The sequence below is a fragment of the Chrysoperla carnea genome, chromosome 5, assembly GCF_905475395.1.
Source record: "Chrysoperla carnea chromosome 5, inChrCarn1.1, whole genome shotgun sequence".
NCBI classification, from domain to species: Eukaryota; Metazoa; Arthropoda; class Insecta; order Neuroptera; family Chrysopidae; genus Chrysoperla; species Chrysoperla carnea.
This window is the reverse complement of record NC_058341.1, coordinates 73,419,182-73,441,751: the sequence shown is the minus strand read 5'-3', so window position 1 is coordinate 73,441,751 and position 22,570 is coordinate 73,419,182. Positions and strand designations below refer to the sequence as shown.

Genomic DNA, 22,570 nt, shown 5'->3' with positions numbered 1-22,570 from the left:
TAACTAGTTAACGCTATTGCTACTAAGTGTACGAAAATCGTAGATCGCGGAGCTCTGCTAACAAGTGTAACTGAAATCGTAGATCGCGAAGCTCTGCTAACAAGTGTTACGGGAATTATGTTTTGGTGAGGAAATTAGAAAAAAAAAGAAACGAATTTTTTCTCTTCCCAAAATTTAAATACTTAATTGATTCTCGACTTGCATCGAGAACAAGAAGTAAGCCTCAGCCAAAATTCCTCGCAACCCCCAGAACACTTAGATTAATATTTACCATATCCAAAAAAAAAATATTAAACAGTGTTACTAAAGGGAAACATCCCGGTTTGAAACATTCAAAATAAAAATAAGATTACGATTTTTATTAATGTTTAAAATAAAAAGCCGAAACAGATCAATTAGCGTGCTAGGCCCAAAGATAACGCCGAAGGCGATTACCCCCCCCCCCCAGAAAGTATTAACAATACAAATAAAAAAGTCTACGTTTAAAATAAAAAAAAACTATAAAGTTTGTTTATTTCATTAATTCAAAAATATAAATGTTTAACATTACATACTTGAAAAAAATATAAATTCAGAAGGCATCAGCCTTTTTTTTCTTTAACTTACATGAAATTTCACATGTTGAATTTAAAGCCAAAATACAAAGTTTTTTGAAAAAATATCTTTCGATAAAAAATTTAGAAAAAAAATTAACATATATAAAATATATAATAAAATGTTTCCTGTTTTTAGTTTGTGATCACCGTGAATCCAGCTCCTTAAATTACATTTTATAAGGGGCTGTGCTCATAGATAGGATTCGAAAAAGTCACAAAAAACACAGGTAGAAAAAACCAATATTAAATTACACAATTTTAACTAATTGAAGCGTGCCCTTTTACACTCTTCAAAACTGTGCGTTTTTTTTTAATGAAACGACATTTCACAAAATATTTGATTACATTGTCGTATTGCAACTAAATATGAATTCTTACTAAGAATTAAATGAAAGAAATATAAAAATTAATAAATTTAATTATTGCCACACACTAAAAGTGTGTTTAAAAAAAAGGTGAAGCCATGCCGGAATAAGTAATTAAATTAATTATTCCCACATGTGTTCAGTGTGACGATTCAAACCCAAAAGAGGTAGTTTCAATCATGAAAGCTACTTAGCTGCGTTTTTTTGTGTACCGACTGGTGGCAATAAACAGAACTAAAGTTGGAAAAATTAAAGTACGGTCGCAGACAGAGTAAACTTTTCAATTGGATATGTACCGTCACAGACAGATTTAAAAGTTTGATATTTTACATTTTGTTTGCATAATTTATTACTAATTAATTAATTTTAATTAGTTTGCCAACAATTTGTAACAATTTGAAGCACTACTTATTTCCCATGTGGAAAATGAGCAGTATTTTTTGAATACCATTTTGTACGTCTGTACATCAAAAATCTCAAATGTTTTTGTCTGCATCAACAATGGTACAATATCATCTATTTTTTCCATTGCAGCCAATGTAAAATTTTTTTGTAAATATTGCAATAAATTACCATTATGACCTATGCACTCCTCAATTGTCTCTTCAATTGTCTCTTCAATTAATTTTTGTATAAATTTTTTATTATTTTTACATGGTTGCATAGTATATAATGATGGAATCAATGGTATATTATTTTTAAATAAAATATCGTTTGTTTTTTTTTTTATTTAAAAATACCTGTAAACTATCCATTTTTGCGTTACACTGTTTAAAATATTTAACACTTTCAAAAAACTTGTAAAAAATGTGATGAAATGTAGTAAAATCAATTGCTTTATATAAACATCATATCAATAAGGAAAAAAATTATTTTTTGTGGTTTGATAGGTATAAATGTTGTCATCATAACTTAATCAATATTTTAAAAAATATATGCAAAATATGTAACAATTTGTAAATTATTAACAGCATTTTGTAGCAATTAAACTACTAATTCGAATCAAATTTTCATGTATACTTTAAATTTAATTTAATAATTTAAAGCTTCGATAGCTTAAATGGTTAAAGCACTTTTCAACAGTTATTTACTAAATAAGAAAACAACTGTTGAAAAGAAGGTTGTTGGTTCGAATCCAACTCGAAGTTTTTATTTTTCTAAGCAATAGTTAGCAATCATCATCAATCATCCAGAAGCAAACCATTAGCGTTTACCTACATTTTTTCCTTAAACACATTCAAACAAGATACTCCAATTTATGTTACATTTTTGGAAGATATGTTTTAAGACATATAAAATAAAAAATACAATTTGATATGTTTTATTACTTTTATTGATAAATTATTTACTATACAAAGTTAATTAAAGCTTTTTTACTTCATTAGTCAATGGATTATAATCAATTATTCGATCATGTAAAATTAAACAATATGCTGTGGTATTTGATGAAATATTCGATGCTGTTTTGAACTCTATTTTGAGATCAACAGGTCCTGTCTTTATGTCTTCAACTTGAAAAGAACAATCCAGTACAATAATAGGTGCTCTATTCTTAAACTCTTTAGGTGTTAATAATGGTTGATTTTGAGTTGCATAATATGATTGTTGGAATCTAGCATACATATCATACAGTAATGCAAATTTGTTTTTGTTGAAATCAATATTCAAATCATCATAAGGGAATGATTCTGAGTTTAAATATACTTTTATATCTGACAAATTTCCATGATCAAATTCACTCGCATTTTTAGTTTTATCATTTCTACGATTATTTTGAAAAGCAAAGATAACATATCTTGGTTTTTCTAATTGTGATGATGTTTTAACAGTCCGAATATGATGTGTAGTAGTAGGTAAAACTGGATACTCATACATGTTCCAATTTCTAAAACTCTTTTGAATCGATCGACCACCATTAATGAATTTATACAATGCTAATTTATGCTCATCTTGAATTTGTATATGTGCAACTCTCCATTGTAGTTTAGTAATATTGAAGTTTACAGAATCAGTTGCTGAAATAATTGCATCATTATCATTACGAGCACGAATTAATATTAATTCATGTTTTGCTTTGACAATAATTTTTTTATAATCCTCTGCAAATCCCAGTAGCATTTTTAATGGCACACAAAAATTAAAGTTTCCTGTAGAAATATCTATATTATTTTCAGGACACCATGCTGCATTCAGTAACATTTTGCTTTCATTCTCGTTTAATGATATATAATTTTTTAATGTTGAGCTAATACCAACATTACGAATTCGATCAATTTCAATCCCATTTAGTTCATAACGTATTTCGTCAAATAAATGTGCAACACAATTATTTACTAATTTTGCTGTTGATGATATAGTTGCATCTGTTTTCTCAAGACGTCCCTCAATATATATGTAACTTGAAGATGGTAACATGTTTAAGTCTTGATGTTGAACACAAATTCGTACTTCATCATTATTTTTAAAGGATGATAAGAATGGTGAGTAAGTATGATATTCAACTTTTGTAATACTATCTTCGAATTGAACACCTGCAGTGATATTAAGAATTTCGCTGTTCATTCTTTTACAGTAAATCCTAAGCTTTTTAAATAATTATTATAAGCAATGGATAATTTTTGACTGGTTTGTACAACAGACTTTTTCTGACTATTGTGATAAACATTTTTATTATGGTTTATATAACTCAAATTTTTGTTTGTGTTATATATCAACATTACGTAGATGTAAACGTAAGCAAATATTTTCGTTTTGGAAATTGATTAAATTTCCTAACTCATCAACTATTTTTACTGTAAGAGATGTTAACCTTTTAACGTTCACAGGTAAATAAATAACATTTCTTGGTACTTCAACTATTTTATAGCCCGGTTCCGCAACTGGGTAAAATTCGTGTATTGTATGCACATGCTCATTATTCATATATGCTCCGGTTGTTATATTAGTTTCAATACGAATCACATTTACTTTACTAATATTTACAGGTAAATCGGACGAATGCACTTTATTAGGTTCAAGTACACGTGGAGTAAATCCCAACAATGAGCCAATAGAATTTGGTTTATCAAAATACACTTTAACATTACTCTTGATTTCACTTTTTAATGTATTGTTGTTTGCTTGAATTTTTATATCAGGTTTTATCTCTTTATCACTTCGTACAATTGAATTGTTATATTTATTATAAATGTAATCAAGTACAAAATTAGAAATATCAGCTACTTCATATGTTCCAGTAGGAAATTCAATTATAACGTTATCTCCAAGATGTAATAGGTTATTGGAGTCGTCTACATTAGGGATGCTGTTGAATGTTTGAAAATCAATCAACCCACAAACATAGTTTCCATTAAGTTCTATTGGTGGAAAATATTCTGTTGTAATAATACTTTTATTCCCACTTAAACTTAATGTTAACGACATGGTGTATGAAATAAAACTAATGGAAAACAGATTAAAATGTAATATTTTATTAAAAAAATTTTTTCTCATTTAATAGAAATTCTATACATAAATGTCCACAATTGTATGTGTTAAAATTTTGATATCTATTATAATTATAATTAATCAATCCACCTAGATATCTAATTAACTCTAGAGGTGGTGGTTAATTTCCACAGCTATCAAAATATTCTGTTTGCTGTCCATGTTTAGAATATGTTGTCCAATGTGTACCTGGTCCCGATGAATCATCCAAATTAATAATACCACACTCATTTTGCCTTGGTTTTTTAGGTAAATTATCTCGCATGAATACTCCACGAAAATGTGGAATATTTTTACAATACTTATATATATCCAATTCATTTAATACACGTTTGGGCAGCTTCATTGTTAGTTTTTTGAACGCAAATATAAACCAAAACCTTTTTTATATGGTCGTAAAAACAATCCTTTCCCATTCTTTATTGCAATTTCCTCCATTGATTTATTATAACGTTGATTTTCTGCAAGTTGTTTTCTTGCATGACCAGCATCAGTTATAGCTTTTGCTACACCTGCCGCTCCTCCAGCCAATGACCCAATAGCTGAGAGAGTAACAAATATGGGCACCAAAGCAGGGATGATACCACCAACTTTAGGTACTGGATAAATATTTGGTAATTTAACTTTTTTTCTTTTAACAACATCTTTTGCAGTTTTAACAGCAACGTTAATTGCATCATGTAAATTTGATGGTTTAGTACTCTTCAAAATATTTCGAGCATTTCTTACAGCTTGGTGAAAAGGAATTCTTTTAATTTTATTCTTCTGCTTTTTTTTAATCATATTTAAACCCATACCCATTTTAACTTTTGCTTTCATAGCGTTTGTAACAGCCCAAGCAGTTGTTCGCTCACCTAAACCTGCGTCTGCAGCTTTAACACGACTCCAAGCACGATCAGCTAATAATAAATCAGCTTTATGACGGTCACTTAAATTATCAGATTTGGAATATGCAATATCATGCTCGTTACACGCACTATCCAATTTATTAATTCCTGGATCACCTCTTGCTAATCGTTTCTTTAACTTAGTTCCAGGACCACAATACTGATAATCACCTGGAGCATGTAATTCAAATGATAAAGCATTTATAATAGAATTAAGGAGACCACCACCCTTTTTGATACGTGTTTGTTGCTTTATTGCTGAACATCGACTAATTTTTCGATGACATATCATTATGTTTTTGTTTATTTATGTCGCTCTTTCTCTCAACCTTTTTGTTTTCAAGACTACCATTATTGATTCATGTATCATGTATCATTAAGTATACTCATCCGAATATCAATTTTATGACTATGGGTATTTTATTAATTTGTTACTCTATTTATATATAAATTCAAACAAAGTTATTTTAATTTTAGTATAGTTATATGACTAAAAGGATAACGAAATGCATTTTATTAAACAAAAGCAAAATTTACCAATAAAAAACGTAGACTTTTCAAACAAAACAACATCCATGAAAAGACATGGAGATTTATTATCAAGTAGTATACGTAGTATAGTATGTGGTCCATCAAATTCAGGTAATTAATAATGATAATAAGATGTCGTTTCAGGTAATTAATAATGATAATAAGATGTTGTTAAATACTATTGTTATATATTATTATTTAAACAGGTAAAACAAATGTTATCATAAGTTTATTTGAACATCCAAATGGTTTAAAATTTGAAAATGTTTATGTTTATTCAAAGTCTTTACATCAACCAAAATATGAATATTTAAAACAGGTATTAACACCTATACATGGAATTGGTTACTACACATTTTCAAATAATAGTGATGTAATACCACCTGAAGAAGCAAAAAAAAATTCTATATTTATATTTGATGATATAGCATGTGATAAGCAAGATACTATTCGGTCATATTTTTGCATGACTCGTCACTATGATGTAGATTGTTTCTACTTAGGTCAAGCATATAGTAAAATTCCAAAACATTTGATTAGAGACAATACTAATTTAATTGTTTTATTCAAACAAGATGATTTAAATCTAAAACATATTTTCAACGACCACATAAATACTGACATGACGTTTGAAACATTTAAACTTATGTGTGCTGAGGCTTGGAAAGAAAAATTTGGATTTGTAGTTATTGATAAGGATTGCGATATAAATAATGGTCGTTATCGCATTGGATTTGATACTTTTGTAATAATTAAATTTACACATACATAAATACCTGCTTGAAACGGGTATCTGTTTCAGAACTGGTTAATCTTACGTTCATAACAGTACCTGTTTATAACAGAACGAGTTTAAAAATAGAAAGAAATTAATAATGAATGAAGAGCTTACAAAAAATATTATTAAAGCAACTAAAACCATAAAGCAAAAGTATAAACAAATTAAAAGTGGAAAAATTGATGAAGATAATATATTTAAAAAAAATTTGAAACCAATTACTGAACCATTAGAAGAAATCGTTTCTGAAATTAAACAAAATCCAATTGTTAAGAAAGATGATATCAAAAATGAATTTCAAACACCAAAAAATGAAGTGCTTAAACATGGTATATCACCGCTTTTTTTAAGCTCAGAAAATGATGAAGATGTTTTTGAAACAACTCCTAAGCGTCGTGAATCAGCTCAACTGGTAGCACATAGGCTAATGAGTCAACCACATGCTCATACAAAACTTGAAAACTTTTTTTCAAATAGTGAATTTGGTCAATTAGCTAGCGAATATCTAAAACGTACATTATCAGCAAGTAATAAAATTGATCGAATTTATGGACCACGTTTTGATGATGATAGTGATAAATGGTATATTGGTAATTTCGAATTAAAAATTAACTCAAACGATGATTTGGTAATTAATGATCAAACCTATAAGGGGACACGTGGATTATATGAGTTATTATTTATGAAGGTACCAGATGTAGATATATATACCAAAGAAGATTTGATTAAGTATGGCTATATTTTGAATGTAACAAATGCACATAAACATCAAAATGATGTTAATAAACAAATTAAATCAAGGTTACAAATATAATAATATTATTAGGAAACTGTTTCCTTCTTCTCATCACAAAAGTACAACATCAATGTTAATTAGTAAACCTTTAACTCGCAAAAGATTTGAAACTACAGAAGGTATGGGTTTAATGCGGGTAACTGATAATACGAATTATGTATATTGGAATACTGGAGATGAGCTCGTCGAGAGGTTAAAGGTCCTTATTGCATCACAACAAGTGGGAAATTCTAACCATCAAAACGAACTAATTTCAAAAATCGAGGAGCTGAAAGAAAGTGGCATTATTCTATAGTCTCATAGTATATCATTCGAAATATAAGTGAGTTTTTAAAAACTCACGCTCCTCGTTCTCGCCGAGTCATTTTAAACATGACTGTCGACAAGTTTGGACGATCAAATAAATTGAATGCTTCTTCTTCTTATACATTAAAATCGAATCATGAAATAAAACTTGTACAACAACAATTACAAAAAATTTGTGAAAATATTTTAAAATTAAAAAAGGATGTGTCTACAGACATTGAGACAATTACAATAAATATTTCAAATTTATATAAAAAATTGTATGAATTAACAACTGAATTTAATAACAAAAACAATACATTTAATCAACATATTGTTAAAAATTCAAAAACTTTTGTTGATATACTACGCCGGCTTGATGATTACAAAACTGATTCAAATACTGATTTTAATTAATATGTACAAAATTTAAAAAAGCAATTTAATGGCAGTTTGGAAATTCTTAAGCACTTGGTTGAAACAAAACATGAACAATTAATTGAAAAAATAAATTATTTTGAATTAATCATAAAAAAATGGGATGATTATTTAAAAGAATCTACAATTGTTGTGAATAAAAGTGATGGCTAAACAACAAGTTATTAAAGAACTTCATAAACCAGCTCGTAAAAATTTTAAACGTAGGCGAGTAATCATAAAAGATTTAGACGATTTATGGCAAGCTGATTTAGTGGATATGATATCATTTGCGAAGGAGAATAATGGGTACAAATATTTACTTACAATTATTGATACATTTTCAAAATATGCGTGGGCTGTACCAATTAAAAATAAAACATCTGAAGAGGTAACTAAAATTTTTGAACATGGTCGCATACCAAAAAATTTACAAACTAATGATGGAAAAGAATTTTTTAATTCAAAATTTAATCATCTCATGGAAAAATTCAATATTAATCATTATTCAACATTCATTATTTTGAAGGCATCAACTATTGAACGATTTAATCGAACAATCAAAGAACAAATTGAAGCAAAAAGAATTAAAAAGAAAGAAAGTTAACCCTTGAGGGGTTACTAAAAATGAGAATATCAAAATTAGATTAACGAGTTACGAGTTAAGAAAAGATTACGAGTACGAGTTAAGAAGTGAGTACGAGTGAAAAAGTGTGCTAGGGCCCACCCATACAGTTTTCGGGGATAATTGTACTTTTAGAGCCACCCTGATATCTAAAACCGACAGGTCCAGAGGATAATATCAGAACTGGAAGAAATGTTTAGTGTTCAAAGCAAAGGCTTCATACTTTACTTTCCAAAAGTTACCGCGTGGATTTTAATCACACATCTACAAAACAGAAAAAAAAACAATTTTTTTAAAGCAATCACCCTATGTTTAAAGAAAGCAAGAAATACACCCCAAATTAATCATTCAAACGATATGCATCCATTTTCACATTTGTATAATTAAGTATAAACTATAAAGTTAAGAAAGAAAAAGTAAAATTATATCAATGATTAATAGCATCCTAGACAACTTCAATTAGAAACTATAATACAATTTAAATCACAAATTTAAGAAAAAATTTCCAAAATACCATAAAGAATTCTTAAGCTTTAACAAAAACATTACTAACTTTCAACTATCTTATCAAAATTTTTTAATAAAATATTACAACTTTAACTATACTTATAACGAAATTTGTTAAATCATTTCTAATTTTTACTTAAACTTATAAAGAAATTTCCTAATAAATAATTTTCACATTAAGTATAAACCATAAATTTAAGAAGGAAAAAGTACAAATATATTAATGATTAACCGAATCATAGACAACCTTAATTAGAATCTATGATACAATTTAAATCACAAATTTAAGAAAAAATTTCCAAGAATCATAAAGAATTTTTAAGCTTTAACAAATTAATTTTTAACTATATGTATAAAAAAAAAACTATTTAATAAATATTTTAAATTTATAACTATACGTGCAAAGAAAAATAGCATGTTGTACCTTTTACATTTAAAAACGATACCATTAACATTTACAAAGACAAAGAAAAAAAAACAACAAATTACACCTCTGACACTTTTTAGAGGGTCAAAACGAAAATACAATGTCAACTGACAAAAAGAATTACTTTGAAAAAGAAGAAAATTGTTTTTTTAACAGGTATGTCTTCATCATAACCTGATTTACAATTTTAATTAAAAAATTCAAAAAAATTTATTTAAAATTATACAATGTCAACTGACGAAAAGAATTACTTTGAAAAAAGAAGAAAATTGTTTTTTAACCGGTATATCTTCATCATAACCTGATTTACAATTTTAATTATAAAATTCAAAAAAAAAATTTATTTAAAATTATCGAATGTGTTGAATTCCTACTTTTCCATATACAAATTTACTTAACAAAGAAAAACTTAAACTATTGCACTCGTTAGGTGATCTTAATCGTTATGTTTAAAATTTAGATTAGGAGTTAATTCGCACCACTACAACAAAACATCTTCATGCCACTTTGCTCTTCATATATATTGCTGATGCAAATAAAATTCCAGAGTACACTGTTAATAGCACTCAGAAAATCATACACTAGGCAAATTACAAATTAATATGTCCATCAGCATATGATATGTCCAGTTTAAATATACGTAATTAAACATTCAAAATGTTTTTTCAATGGTCAGGCAAAACAGTTATCAGCAATGTTATATCGATTGCATAAAAATTGACGCCAACATCCAATTATTACGAATACACATACTTAGTATCGTCATAAGTTGTTTATTGTGACAAAGAAATATACAAAATCTTCCATCGAACTTGTATTTCCAAATATAATTATGCATAATCCATTTTTGTAAAACTTAATAGTTCATCTCCATAAACAAACATAATTTGTGCCATAAGCGTATGAAAACTTCAGTTCGTTATCTACAGCAGAGTGTACTTTCAGATTCGTGTACTCTTGACAACCATACTTGTTTCAATGACATTTAAGAAAAATCAGGTAACGTTAAACACAACACAGTTTTTGAAAAAAATTAGATGATTTAGTTATTTGTTATTAAGGTATACTTATTAGAGTGCGAAAATATAAAGGAAAATAAATTCGGTCAAGTCCTTTCCCTTCTTTGGAGGAAAATTATTTATTCATTTAACTACTACTAAAGTGTATTAAAATTATAAACATTGTATCCGTTTAAATACACCAACGTATACAAAAATATTTTTTTTTTTTTTAGAAACGATAAGTTCCGAGAAAAAGAAAAAAGACTTGATTTTTATAATAAGTTTTTACATTATGCAATAAAACGTTGAATTTGTAGGAATTCAAACAAAAAGAAAAAATCAAAATTAAAACAAAAAATATACTAGATGTTATGCGAATTTTCCGCTCTTCTACTAGGAACATAAACAATTTATCTAAAGAAACCTTTACTCTAACAAACAAAGGTTTTTTCTTTTTATTTTTTTAAAGAAAAATACAATCGCGGTATAGGCAAAATTCCTTCAGATAACGTTTAACCAAAAGATAATATTACGGATCTCTATGGAAAATTCTAGTATAATATATTATAAGTTACCAATTTTAGAAAATATAACAACAATCATCAAATAAATTATAATTGCTGATAGGTAATGATTTAAACAATTTAATATTTATTGCACGTAATATACGTTTTATAAGCTGTTAAATAATTATTTTCATTTCAGTTTTAGGTTATGTTTATGGTAATTTACTTTATATAAACAATTGATGATGAAACATGGTATAAATTTTACGAAAAGATCAGAGTTTGAAAAAAAAAAAATTTTATATTAAATAATAAAATAAAGGCAAGATATAGAACTTCACCCAACCAGACGACTAAGTTGTCATTAAGAATAAAGTAATTTATAAATAGGTCAATAAATTTTCATTAATTTACAATTTTGATGTAGCAGCTTTCTCTTTCAGATATATATCGTTAAATAAATATTAGTATCCTTAGGATAATGTAATTATCTAGTACTATGATTGACAGGTTTAACATGCGTAATATGACATTTTTTTATTTCGTTTGTATTAATATGTTTTACTTGTACAGAAGACGGTGTATTAAACTTTGTAATCACATATGGACTCGAAAATCTAACAGCGAATTTTTTATCAGTATCAAAGGTCGAAGATGGTTCCATGTTTTTAATCATAACAGTATCACCTATTTTTAAATTTGATTGAAGAGGATAATCTTTATATTTCCTTAGAGCTTTTACGTTCGCGGCATGAATCGCGACCTTCACATCATCAATCGAAAAATCTTTTTCAGCCAAATTAATACTATACGCTAAATCGAAAGGAGTTTTCAATTCTCTACCCAGAAAAACTTTTGCTGGTGTCGTATCAATAGAAGAATGATACGTGCGGTTGTAATTGAAAGTAACAGACTTCAATAATTCTGACCAATACTTATGATTTAAATCTTCCATTTTTAAAACAGAGGATAAGTTTATTTTAATATTTCTATTGACGCGTTCGGAAAGATTGCTTTGGGCGTTGTATGGTGAAATGAATACCGGTCGTACAGCGCATTTCATTAGGTAATCATTGTATAAATTTGACCTAAAATTCGGAGCGTTATCAGAAATAACAAAATCCACGTAACCATACTGACAAAATATATTTTTTAAATTTTTAACTGTTACAGCCGCCGTAGCCCTACGAGTAGGAATTGTAATTAGGAATTTGGAAAATCCGTCCATCGCTACAAAAATGAATTTAAAATTTTCCGCGGAATTTATTAGCGGACCAATATAATCGATGTACAAATGCGTCCAAACATTTTCTGGGGATATATATGTTGGTTTAACGAGCATTGATTTATTGTGTGGTTTCATGACCGCACAGATTTCGCATTTATTAACAAAATCTTTCACCAATTGGAATAGATTTTTACCCCAGAATCTTCTAGCTATATCTCTGTACAGTTTCGTAATACCGGAATGAGATAGATTATGAAAATACTGAAGTCTATAATTTAAAAAATTTTCGGGAAGAACTATTCTTTTCACACGATTTTTACCCACGAATTTACACAAAAGACCATCCCGAATAAAGAAATCTTTGACATTTAAACCCGACTCGATGTCACGGTAAATGAATTTGCAATATTCTGAATTTTTCTGTGATTCCCGTAGAGATAAATAGCCTTACGGCTTCGTGTGAATAATATTAGATATTAACAGTTTAGACTCCGAAATATGAACTTTTTCTAAATTATCAAGTATTGTATCTTTCTCATTTTGTTCGAACATACGCGACAAAGTATCTGCTATAACATTATCTTTACCTCGAATATGTACTATAGAAAATTTAAATCTACTCAATTGTAAAATCCATCTACTGAGTTTATTAAAAGTTTGTGGTGTTTTAAAGAGCCAAACTAAGGCTGAACAATCAGTTTCTAACGAAAATTCCCTGTCCAACAGGTAATCTTTAAAATGCGCTAGGGCCTTGACCACAGCGAGTAATTCCAATTCGTGCGCACTGTAGCGAATTTCCGCTCCTTGTAATTTTTTTGAAAAATATTCTATAGGATGTCTACCGTCCACAAAATCTTGCGACAAGGTTGCCGAAATACCGAAAGAAGAAGCATCAGTAGTAACAATAAAACGTAAATTAAAATCTGGGAAACGTAATAAAGGGGGAGATATTAAAGCTTTTTTAAGTTGTTGAAAGGCTGTATGATGATTTTGATCGATCTTGAACTTTGCGTTTTTCTTTTTAAGAGTATTAAAGGGATTAACAATAGAGCTAAAGTTTGGAATAAACTTAGCATAAAAAGCACACATACCCACGAACTTTTGTACTTCTTTAAGATTTCTCGGAAAAGGTAGGGTATTTATCGCTGCACATTTTTCTGGATCAGGTAATTTTCCCATATCACTGACAACATGCCCTAAAAGTCTTAAGCGTGTCATACATAAACGAAGTTTTTTAGGATTAATTGTTAGATTTAGTTCCTGGAAACGTTTAAACGCTCTTGACAACTGAGAAATATGCTCATCCAAATTATGTGAGTAAATAATCAAGTCATCATAATACTGTAAGAAAAAACCTTCTTTTCGAAAGTCAGAAAATTCACGTAATAAATACCTATTAAGAGCTTGAGAGGAATTTACCATACCAAAAAGGAACACATTAAAGCGATACTGGCCGAAAGGAGTTACAATCGCAGTAATATCGCGAGACTCAGGAGCTAAGGGAATTTGATAAAAGCTACTACTCATGTCCAGACTTGAATAGTACCTAGACGAACCCAAGGAATCAAAGATAGCGTTCATTTTCACTCCCGTAAGTGGATCAAACTGTATTTTAGGGTTCACGAACCTATAATCGGCACATAACCGAACACCACTTTGTTTTGGAACGAAAAATACTGGTGTTCCCCAAGGAGAAATACATGGAGAAAGAATTTTCCAATCTACTAACTCTTGAATATGCGCCTCCAAAAGTTGCATTTTATCTTTAGGTAAATAGTATGGAGATTTTCGTAGAGGTTCGCTATCTTTTAAAATTAATTTATATTCAAAATTGCGAGCTAAACCTGGTTTACTAGATAAAACAGATGAAAACATAGATAAAACCTTATTTAAGCGTTCAGTTTGAGGTTGTGATAACACCGCTTGAACCTCTGAAATTAGATTACATAATTTTGAATTACTTTTATAAGATACAAATGGAACTTCAAAATCTGAATCAAATTGAAATTTGATTCTTGAGGTCGCAAAATTAATTAAAATACCCGTGTGAGTAAGAGTTTCAGATCCTATAATAACAGGAAAAGGGATATTATCCGCAATTAAAAAGGTAGATTTCCAAGAAAAATAGCCCAACTTAAAAGATAATTTACAAGCTTGCTTAAATTACATAAAGTTAGAACCCGGTAACGTTGCCGTATATGAAACAGTTTCGAAATTAATTTTTATTGTTTTGTGTAAAGAATTGACTGCTTGCCGTGAAATAATATTACATGTGCTGCCTGAATCCAGAAGCGATAGTAAAGAGATACAAGAGAAATTAAGATAAACCAATGGCAAATGTTTAGAAAGATCAGGGAAGTTAGAATTTAGTTTTTTGAATTACTCGAAATATTCTTTGGTAAAGGTTGAGAGTCAATTTCCGATCGAAAACTAGTATTTGGCAAAACAGTCGAATAGGAAGCAACACGGTTTTGTATTTGTTCGATTTTCAAAGCAAAAGAATCTAAATTTTCGAAATTACGTGGCATATCCATAGTTTTAATTAGATCATATGTCTGCGAATTTACATGAGAAAATATAATGCTAATTATTTCTTCTTGCGGAAATAACGGACAAATTACTCTAGCATATTTACGAATAGAAAGGCAAAAATTGTAAAATTTTTCATTTAATCTCTGTGTTCGTCGCACAAAACGGTCTACTAAAATTTGAATTTCCGGATAAGGGATACAAGCTATTAGACTATTTCGGGTTATATTCCAAGGTAAATTCTGTACAATAAACTCAGCCATTTATGTCGTGAGTGCACATTAACTTTCGCAATTAATGATCTTATTAAAATAGACTCTTTAATAATGCGAAGTGAAACTACTTCATCAACTTCAATTACGAAGTTCAAAATAGACTCAAAGTTCAAAACATCCAACACAGGAATTTCCTTAATGACATCATGAGGTCGAACAGATTCGTTATTATTGTTACTACTGTGGTTTAGCTGCATTTGCGCATTTCTAGTTAATTCAGCAACAGAGTTCTGTTGTTGGTTAACGGCCAAAGATAAATTCCGTAACAAGTTTGTGGTTTCTTGCAAAAATAATGAAGTTTGTCTTAAAGGAGGACTCACCAAATCATCAATTCGCCTTCTTGCTCTTCTAAAGGTAGCTAATGGTGTACGTTGCCGTCTACGTGGACTAGTGCCTGGGACAGGTACTGCTGGTCCATCTGATTGTGTTTGTATTTCCGTAATTGAAGAATCCATATTGTTACTAAACTACCGGATTAATGAATTTTACAGATACAATCAATATCCAACCTATAAGAAAAAACTGTACATAAAATGTTCAACAAAAAAAAACCTTAAAGAGAGAAAGAAAATACACCAGGTATTTTTCCAAAAAAAAATTATAATAGTATAACTTCAAGTTAACTATTAGAAATATTAACGCACAAAAGATGCTTTAAATGAGCAAAAACTCAATTTTAAAGTAACAAAGGGGAAGAAAATAAAAATTAAAAATCATAAGTAATGGCAGTAACACATATTTATATTAAGGGTTTGAGATAGAATTGAAAGATAAAATGTAGTGTAGATTAAAAAAAAAAAAAAATTATCTAGTTTGATAACCGACGAAATTGGTATATCCATCAGTTTACGGTAAATTTCGGTTATAAAACACCAAACATCCATCCATTTGGCTCGCTGCCAAATGAAGCAAAAAGAATTAAAAAGAAAGTTAACCCTTGAGGGGTTACTAAAAATGAGAATATCAAAATTAGATTAACGAGTTACGAGTTAAGAAAAGATTACGAGTACGAGTTAAGAAGTGAGTACGAGTGAAAAAGTGTGCTAGGGCCCACCCATACAGTTTTCGGGGATAATTGTACTTTTAGAGCCACCCTGATATTTAAAACCGACAGGTCCAGAGGATAAGATCAGAACTGGAAGAAATGTTTAGTGTTCAAAGCAAAGGCTTCATACTTTACTTTCCAAAAGTTACCGCGTGGATTTTAATCACACATCTACAAAACAAAAGGTACAAGAGGAAAATTTAAATATAATATCAAGATAATTATAACTTGAAAGGTACTTGAAAGGTAACCATAATCAATTACAAAACTTATAAAGTATATAAATTCAACGCATTTAGTGTTATTACGAAAACTTATAAAGAACACATTTTTAACACGTAGCGTATTTACTACAAAAACTTATAAAGTCTATAAATTTTACACATTGGGTGTTTACTACAAAAACTTATAAAGTCTAAAAAATTTAACACTTTGAGTGTTTATTGAATAACAAAATACAATTTTAAGTCATCTAAATGTAGAAACATTAAATAAACTTATCTTAAATGTTTAAAAGGATGCATAACATAGTGAAATTAAAATATTTCACGCTATAACCCCAAAACCCAAAAATTAGAATAAATTAAACATACCAGATCATTTTTATAAAAATACCTCCTCTTGTTCACATATTGTTTGAAAATATATCACGTGCAAATAATTTTAAAGATTATATATTGAATATAAGATCCATTTTTGTTAATATTTTAAATTTAATCCATACTCTCGGAGATCCCAAATAGAAGAGAGCTCCTAATCAATACTCAAACAAATAGGTTAGTAAATTACTCCGCGCATCGATCAACTCCGCATAAGAAAATAGATCAATTAATTCATGTAATATGTTGTGTTCGCAATTTATGTACACTAACTGACATAAATTACGGAACAAAATGTGGAAACAATTTAGTTTGAATGGTTCGTATAAATGGATAAAACTTATACCAAAATTATTAACCGAATACAATAATCGAAAACATCGTAAGATTAAAATAAAACCCAGTGAAGTCAATGATAAAAATGAAAAAATGTTGTTGTCAACTGTTTATAATAATATAAAAATTGCTGCTAATCTAAAATATAAAATTAATGATTTTGTTCGTATTTCAAAATTTAAATCATTATTTACGAAAGGCTACTTACCATCATGGACTAGCGAAATATTTAAAATTAGAAAAATTCAAAATACGAATCCTGTAACTTACCTTCTTTCTGACTATAAAGGTGTAGACATTCTTGGTGGATTTTATGAATTAGAATTACAAAAAGTGAAGAATCCAAATTTACTTGGTGGAGAGAGTTTTGAAAAGGAAGCAAGATAAGGTGTTCGTGAAATGGCTCGGATTTTCGAAGGACCATAAGTCATGGATTAATAAAAATGAAGTTATTTAAGAAAATTTATTGTTATTATTATTATTGTTATATTTACAATAAATTTAAAAACAAAATATAATTAGTAATATTAATTTTTATTCCTTTAACCTAAAATGTCCCCATGTATAAGTATCATTAGAATTATCTATTAAACACCGTTTATCATCTTTTCCACATAAAGCCACTTTATGTTCTGTAACACTGTAAAGTATATGCTTAAAAGATCTTATAAGGTTTTGAGTTATGTCTAAATTTATAGATGAATTTAAACAGTTATAATAATCTTCGAAAGTTATTTTATTTTTAACACTTTTTTTAATTCTCTTTACTTTTTTCACTATATATTCATTTTGAGTCTTGATTGTATACATTTTGGCTCTTAATCCAATAAACTCTCTAATTATTTCACCACCGAACTCATCTTTCATTAATCCTGGAATGCGTTTATTACATAATGGCATGTTGTAATCATTAGTGATATTATAATTGCTTGTATCAAAATTGTTAATATATCGCTTCATTACAGCATAAATATCATCAGTTTTAAATTCATAAATCAAACTGTCAGTGTCATGGTATAAAATCTTCCAACCACCTGGAAAAATCTCAATTATAAAACCATAATGGAAATCATATATGCATGTTTTAGCAATTTCTAAAATTGAAAATCCATCAATAATTGGTTTATCAAATAATATCTCAGTCTTTCTTAACTGAATTGCAACCAACTTTTCATTAAAAATAGTTCTACTATGAAAGTTGGGGCTAGCAATTAATACTTTAGTACCATAACGACCATTCCATTTACTCACTAATTTAACGTTCAAGGGTTTTCTTTTGTTTTCCATGCTCTTACCGAAGACAGCATTATTCATTAATTTGTATAAATTAATATCAAATTTATTTGTTGCAATAGTCCTCATATGATTATTCAAATCAATGTATGGTTTAACCCATGCTGATTGATTAAATTTTAATATTCTATGTACTTTTTTTAATTTTAATCCATGTTTTAAACTTTGCTTTAGTGTTCTGTAGTGAATAATAATAAGAATAATAATAATAATCATTTATTTGCAAAGACCATTACATTTTGGTATACAAATTGTCATAATTGGTAATAAGCAACAATAAAGAACATATACATAAATCTAATAATAATAATAATAATAAAATCTAATAATAATAAAATATACAATAACAACACAATGGGTTAAAAAACAATAATAATCAAAAAAATGCAATAACAACATATACATATACATAAATCTAATAATAATAATAATAAAATCTAAACTATACAATAACAACACAATGGGTTAAAAAACAATAATAATCAAAAAAAAATGTAAGCAACAATAAAAGCCTTAACAAAACACAAAAATTTCAAAAACATAACAATGACAAAAATGTAAACAAATCAGCCGCTAAAGAACATCCTCAAACCCTCATCCTTCTCCTAGCGCAGAAAGTCCGGTCTTACAAATGCACTCAGGTCGTAAGGTTCACTTTCTATAAGATAGTTTTTTAGTTTTCGTTTAAATCTGGTATGTGATTTCTCCTCTTTAACTGATGCAGGCAGATTTTGATAAATTTTGTTTCCTGTATATATAGGAGTTCTTTCAAAGAACGATGTGCGATGATAAAAATCAAATATATTATTATGGCGGGTGTCATACCGATCTCCTGGTGATTTGGTGGCAACTAGCATTCCTTTGGAGTGCATATAAACTAAGAGCTCATATATATAAATTGCATGAACTGTAAATAATATATTGTCACGAAAACTGTTTACGCAGGATTCTCTATTTGGGATATTAAACATCAGTCGGATAATGCGTTTTTGACCTATGAATACTCGATTTATTTCAGTACAATAACATATCGTTCTTTATCCGTTAATGTTGTTACAAGCTTTTCAGTTTTAGAGTTCGTACAAAACGAAGTGACACCGAGCAAGAGAGAGTGTAGATACGAGTGCACATACATATACATCATACACTCTCTCTTACTCGGTGCCACTTCGTTTTGTACGAACTCTACTACCAGGTGGTTTCTCTCGTACAGGACAAAACGGTAAATCGTTATGTAAATCATGTAAATCCTCAGGATATTTCAAGTCAACCTCCAAAATATAACCATGTGGGCTATCATCAGGTACTGATAATACATCATCTATGTGATCCGTACACCATTCAAAACCATCAGTTGGTAAAGGTTGCGACATTGCCCACCCACCGTATAAATTATTTACATCATAATACATTATGTATTTCGAATCTTCATTACAATTATAATCGGACATATATTTATTATTAGCTTTAGAATATCGATTACTACACTGGCTTAACCCTCCACGAATACCTCGTTCAATAAACATCACCATATCAATATCAGGTAATGCTTTTAACGTTGTTTTAGTAATTTTTAATGCTGCATCCAATGCTAATCCAGGAGTTGTATAATAATGTACGGCGTCTAATTTATATAAATCAAGAGTCTTATCACGAAATGTTTTTATCAAAAATGTCTGCGAGAAGTAAAACATCAATTTTTAAATATAGGTCACTATATTCACCCATTGGTTTTATGTCAAACATTTTCCATACTTTTTTTGCATGATTATAATCAATATCTAAGATGTTGGATTCGTTTAATTTATTAAAAAATGAATCAATTGGTGGTAGTGATCTCTCGTTTAATTTGTCTAAATTATCCACGTAATCATAAGGAAATACTCCTTTTCACGTTAATAGTTTATATTTTTCATCGTCACCATCGAAACAATTCTTGTGTAATATTTTATATTCAGTTAATAACGATGATAAATTGTCTAATGAATCCGCCAAGTGTCTATACGAGTCTGTAAACTGAAATTTTAATTTAGTTCCATCCATATATTTTGTAAAGGAAATATACTTTTCTTTTGTTATAGGTAATAATTTTATGCGACCCTTAAATGTGTTGGCTAACTCCATTATTATTACATGTCCATCATATCCACTTAAGTTGTGGAATATTACAGGGATTGTGTAAGAATCTTGATATTGTAAATTACATTTCTTGTGACTAATACCACGATACCGCCCCGTCAAATGAAAATGGTCCAAATTTCGGTCCCCATTAAGAGGTTTTTCACATATGTGACAATTGTTGCACCATAAAAGTCATCTTTTTCAGCATCACTTAATTTTGTTACTGGTAGTGGATTTGAATATTTTTCATGAACAATCAATCCAATTTATTTCAATTCTGTAGCAAACCATTTCTCACAGTTTTCTCCTCTATATGATTTGTAATAATTTAATTTATCCTCAAACGTACAGCATATATAAAGTCCAATACTGTACGCTACATGCTGTTGATATTTTTGTTGATAACTATAACCATTTACTTTGATGGGCTTTAGATAGCATTCCACATCAGCGTAAATAATTAATTGCACACGTACTTTGTTTTTAAAATTTTTAAATTGTGTAACATTTCGATTCATGTAACTCGTTGGTAAAACAATTTTATACTCATTTTGTTTTTGACAATCTTCACTGTGCTTTTCTAACTTTTCCAGAGATATAAAATAGTGTAAACATCGATCACAAATATATAATTGACCATTATATCTACTTACTTGTTTTGATACAAGTTTTGATAAATTTTTTATCCAACAAAAATGAAATTTAATCTCTAAATCATCATTATCATCATCATCACTTTTATGATCAATATAGCTTTTATTTTCATAGTAATATTTGTTTTGTATCATTAACAAATTTATGTGTATATCTCTTTTATTTTTTGTTACTAATGCAGAAACAACATTAAAAGATACATATACATATATACATTAATGCTTATGTTATTTAGTTTTTCAAATTTTTTTACTTGATTTAGTGTCATGGGGAATTTAATTCCTTTTAATTTTAATACAGTTTCATAGTGTGGGTATGATGTAGTTCTATAACTATGTTTCTTTGCTGGGAAAAGAGCAGGAGTAACAGCCCAAGCGAAGCAAGCATCATCATCATTTTGAACATTTATACAAGCTTTTTTATCTTCAATAGATTTCGGTAATCTAATGTATGATGATCCTCTTAGCTGTTCACATTTGTTTACATTAATTTTTAAATTAAGTATACCACATAAAGCCCAACCACCATCTCTTTCTTGAAACTTTTCCAATTTTATTAAAAGCGGTTCTTCAACATTATTTGTATACCAAAATTTTATATCGGTTGTTCGATCAATCATTTCATTTTTCGTGTTTAAATATTTTAGTTCGCGAATTTCTTCATCTGTTTTCATTATCACAAATTCACAACAAAATGTAGTATTCACTTTAATACATTCAAATTTTTTTAGAATGTTTTTTATTCTTATTGCAAATAATGATACAGCATTTTTTTAAAATATTTTTTGGATCTTTATATATTAAATTTATGATTAATCCTGTTCTCATACGTGACTCAAATGCACATTCCAGACCTTCCCATTTCTTTCCTTTTATTTTTTTCCCTTTTGTGTAGCCACCACCACCATGTATCATTGCTTTCAGTTGTTCTCGAAAGCTTAACATATTTGATATACATGATTCCAAATGTTTTTTTTGATCCTAAGCAATTACTGTTTTTGATACACTTTTGTAAATAACGAACATTTAATTGACAATGTTTCAACCATTTTTCAATGTTATTTGGATGATTTTTTAAAATATTTACAACTTGTCGCATATTCTTTATCATCAATTTGCTCAACTCTATATCATTCATCATTTTTGTTCCTAATTTTTATCCTTTTCCATATAATATTGTAATAATTTTATTGCATCCTTTCTATTCAACCTTGCTTTCATTCTGCTACAAACATCTTGTATAAATTCATCTCCTTTATTTATACGAACATAAGCACATGGACT

The 22,570-nt window shown here is 28.6% G+C and overlaps 1 protein-coding gene across 1 annotated transcript; it reads right to left on the bottom strand.

The window, feature by feature from the left end:
* Nucleotides 1-2,323: 2,323 nt before the first annotated feature.
* On the bottom strand, nucleotides 2,324-3,523 carry LOC123301420. The gene is made up of 2 exons (XM_044884159.1): nucleotides 3,094-3,523; nucleotides 2,324-3,033 (listed from the first exon to the last, which is right to left on the bottom strand). Exons 1-2 carry the CDS (start codon nucleotides 3,521-3,523, stop codon nucleotides 2,324-2,326), a joined length of 1,140 nt encoding a protein of 379 aa, XP_044740094.1.
* Nucleotides 3,524-22,570: the final 19,047 nt, after the last annotated feature.

What these genes read in the sequence shown, in the direction of transcription:
- LOC123301420 (XM_044884159.1), bottom strand. Translation starts at nt 3,523, where the DNA reads ATGAACAGCGAAATTCTTAATATCACTGCAGGTGTTCAATTCGAAGAT. An exon ending in TACAGGAAACTTTAATTTTT is followed by an intron (nt 3,034 to 3,093) that starts GTGTGCCATTAA and finishes TTATTGTCAAAG; the next exon opens with CAAAACATGAATTAATATTA.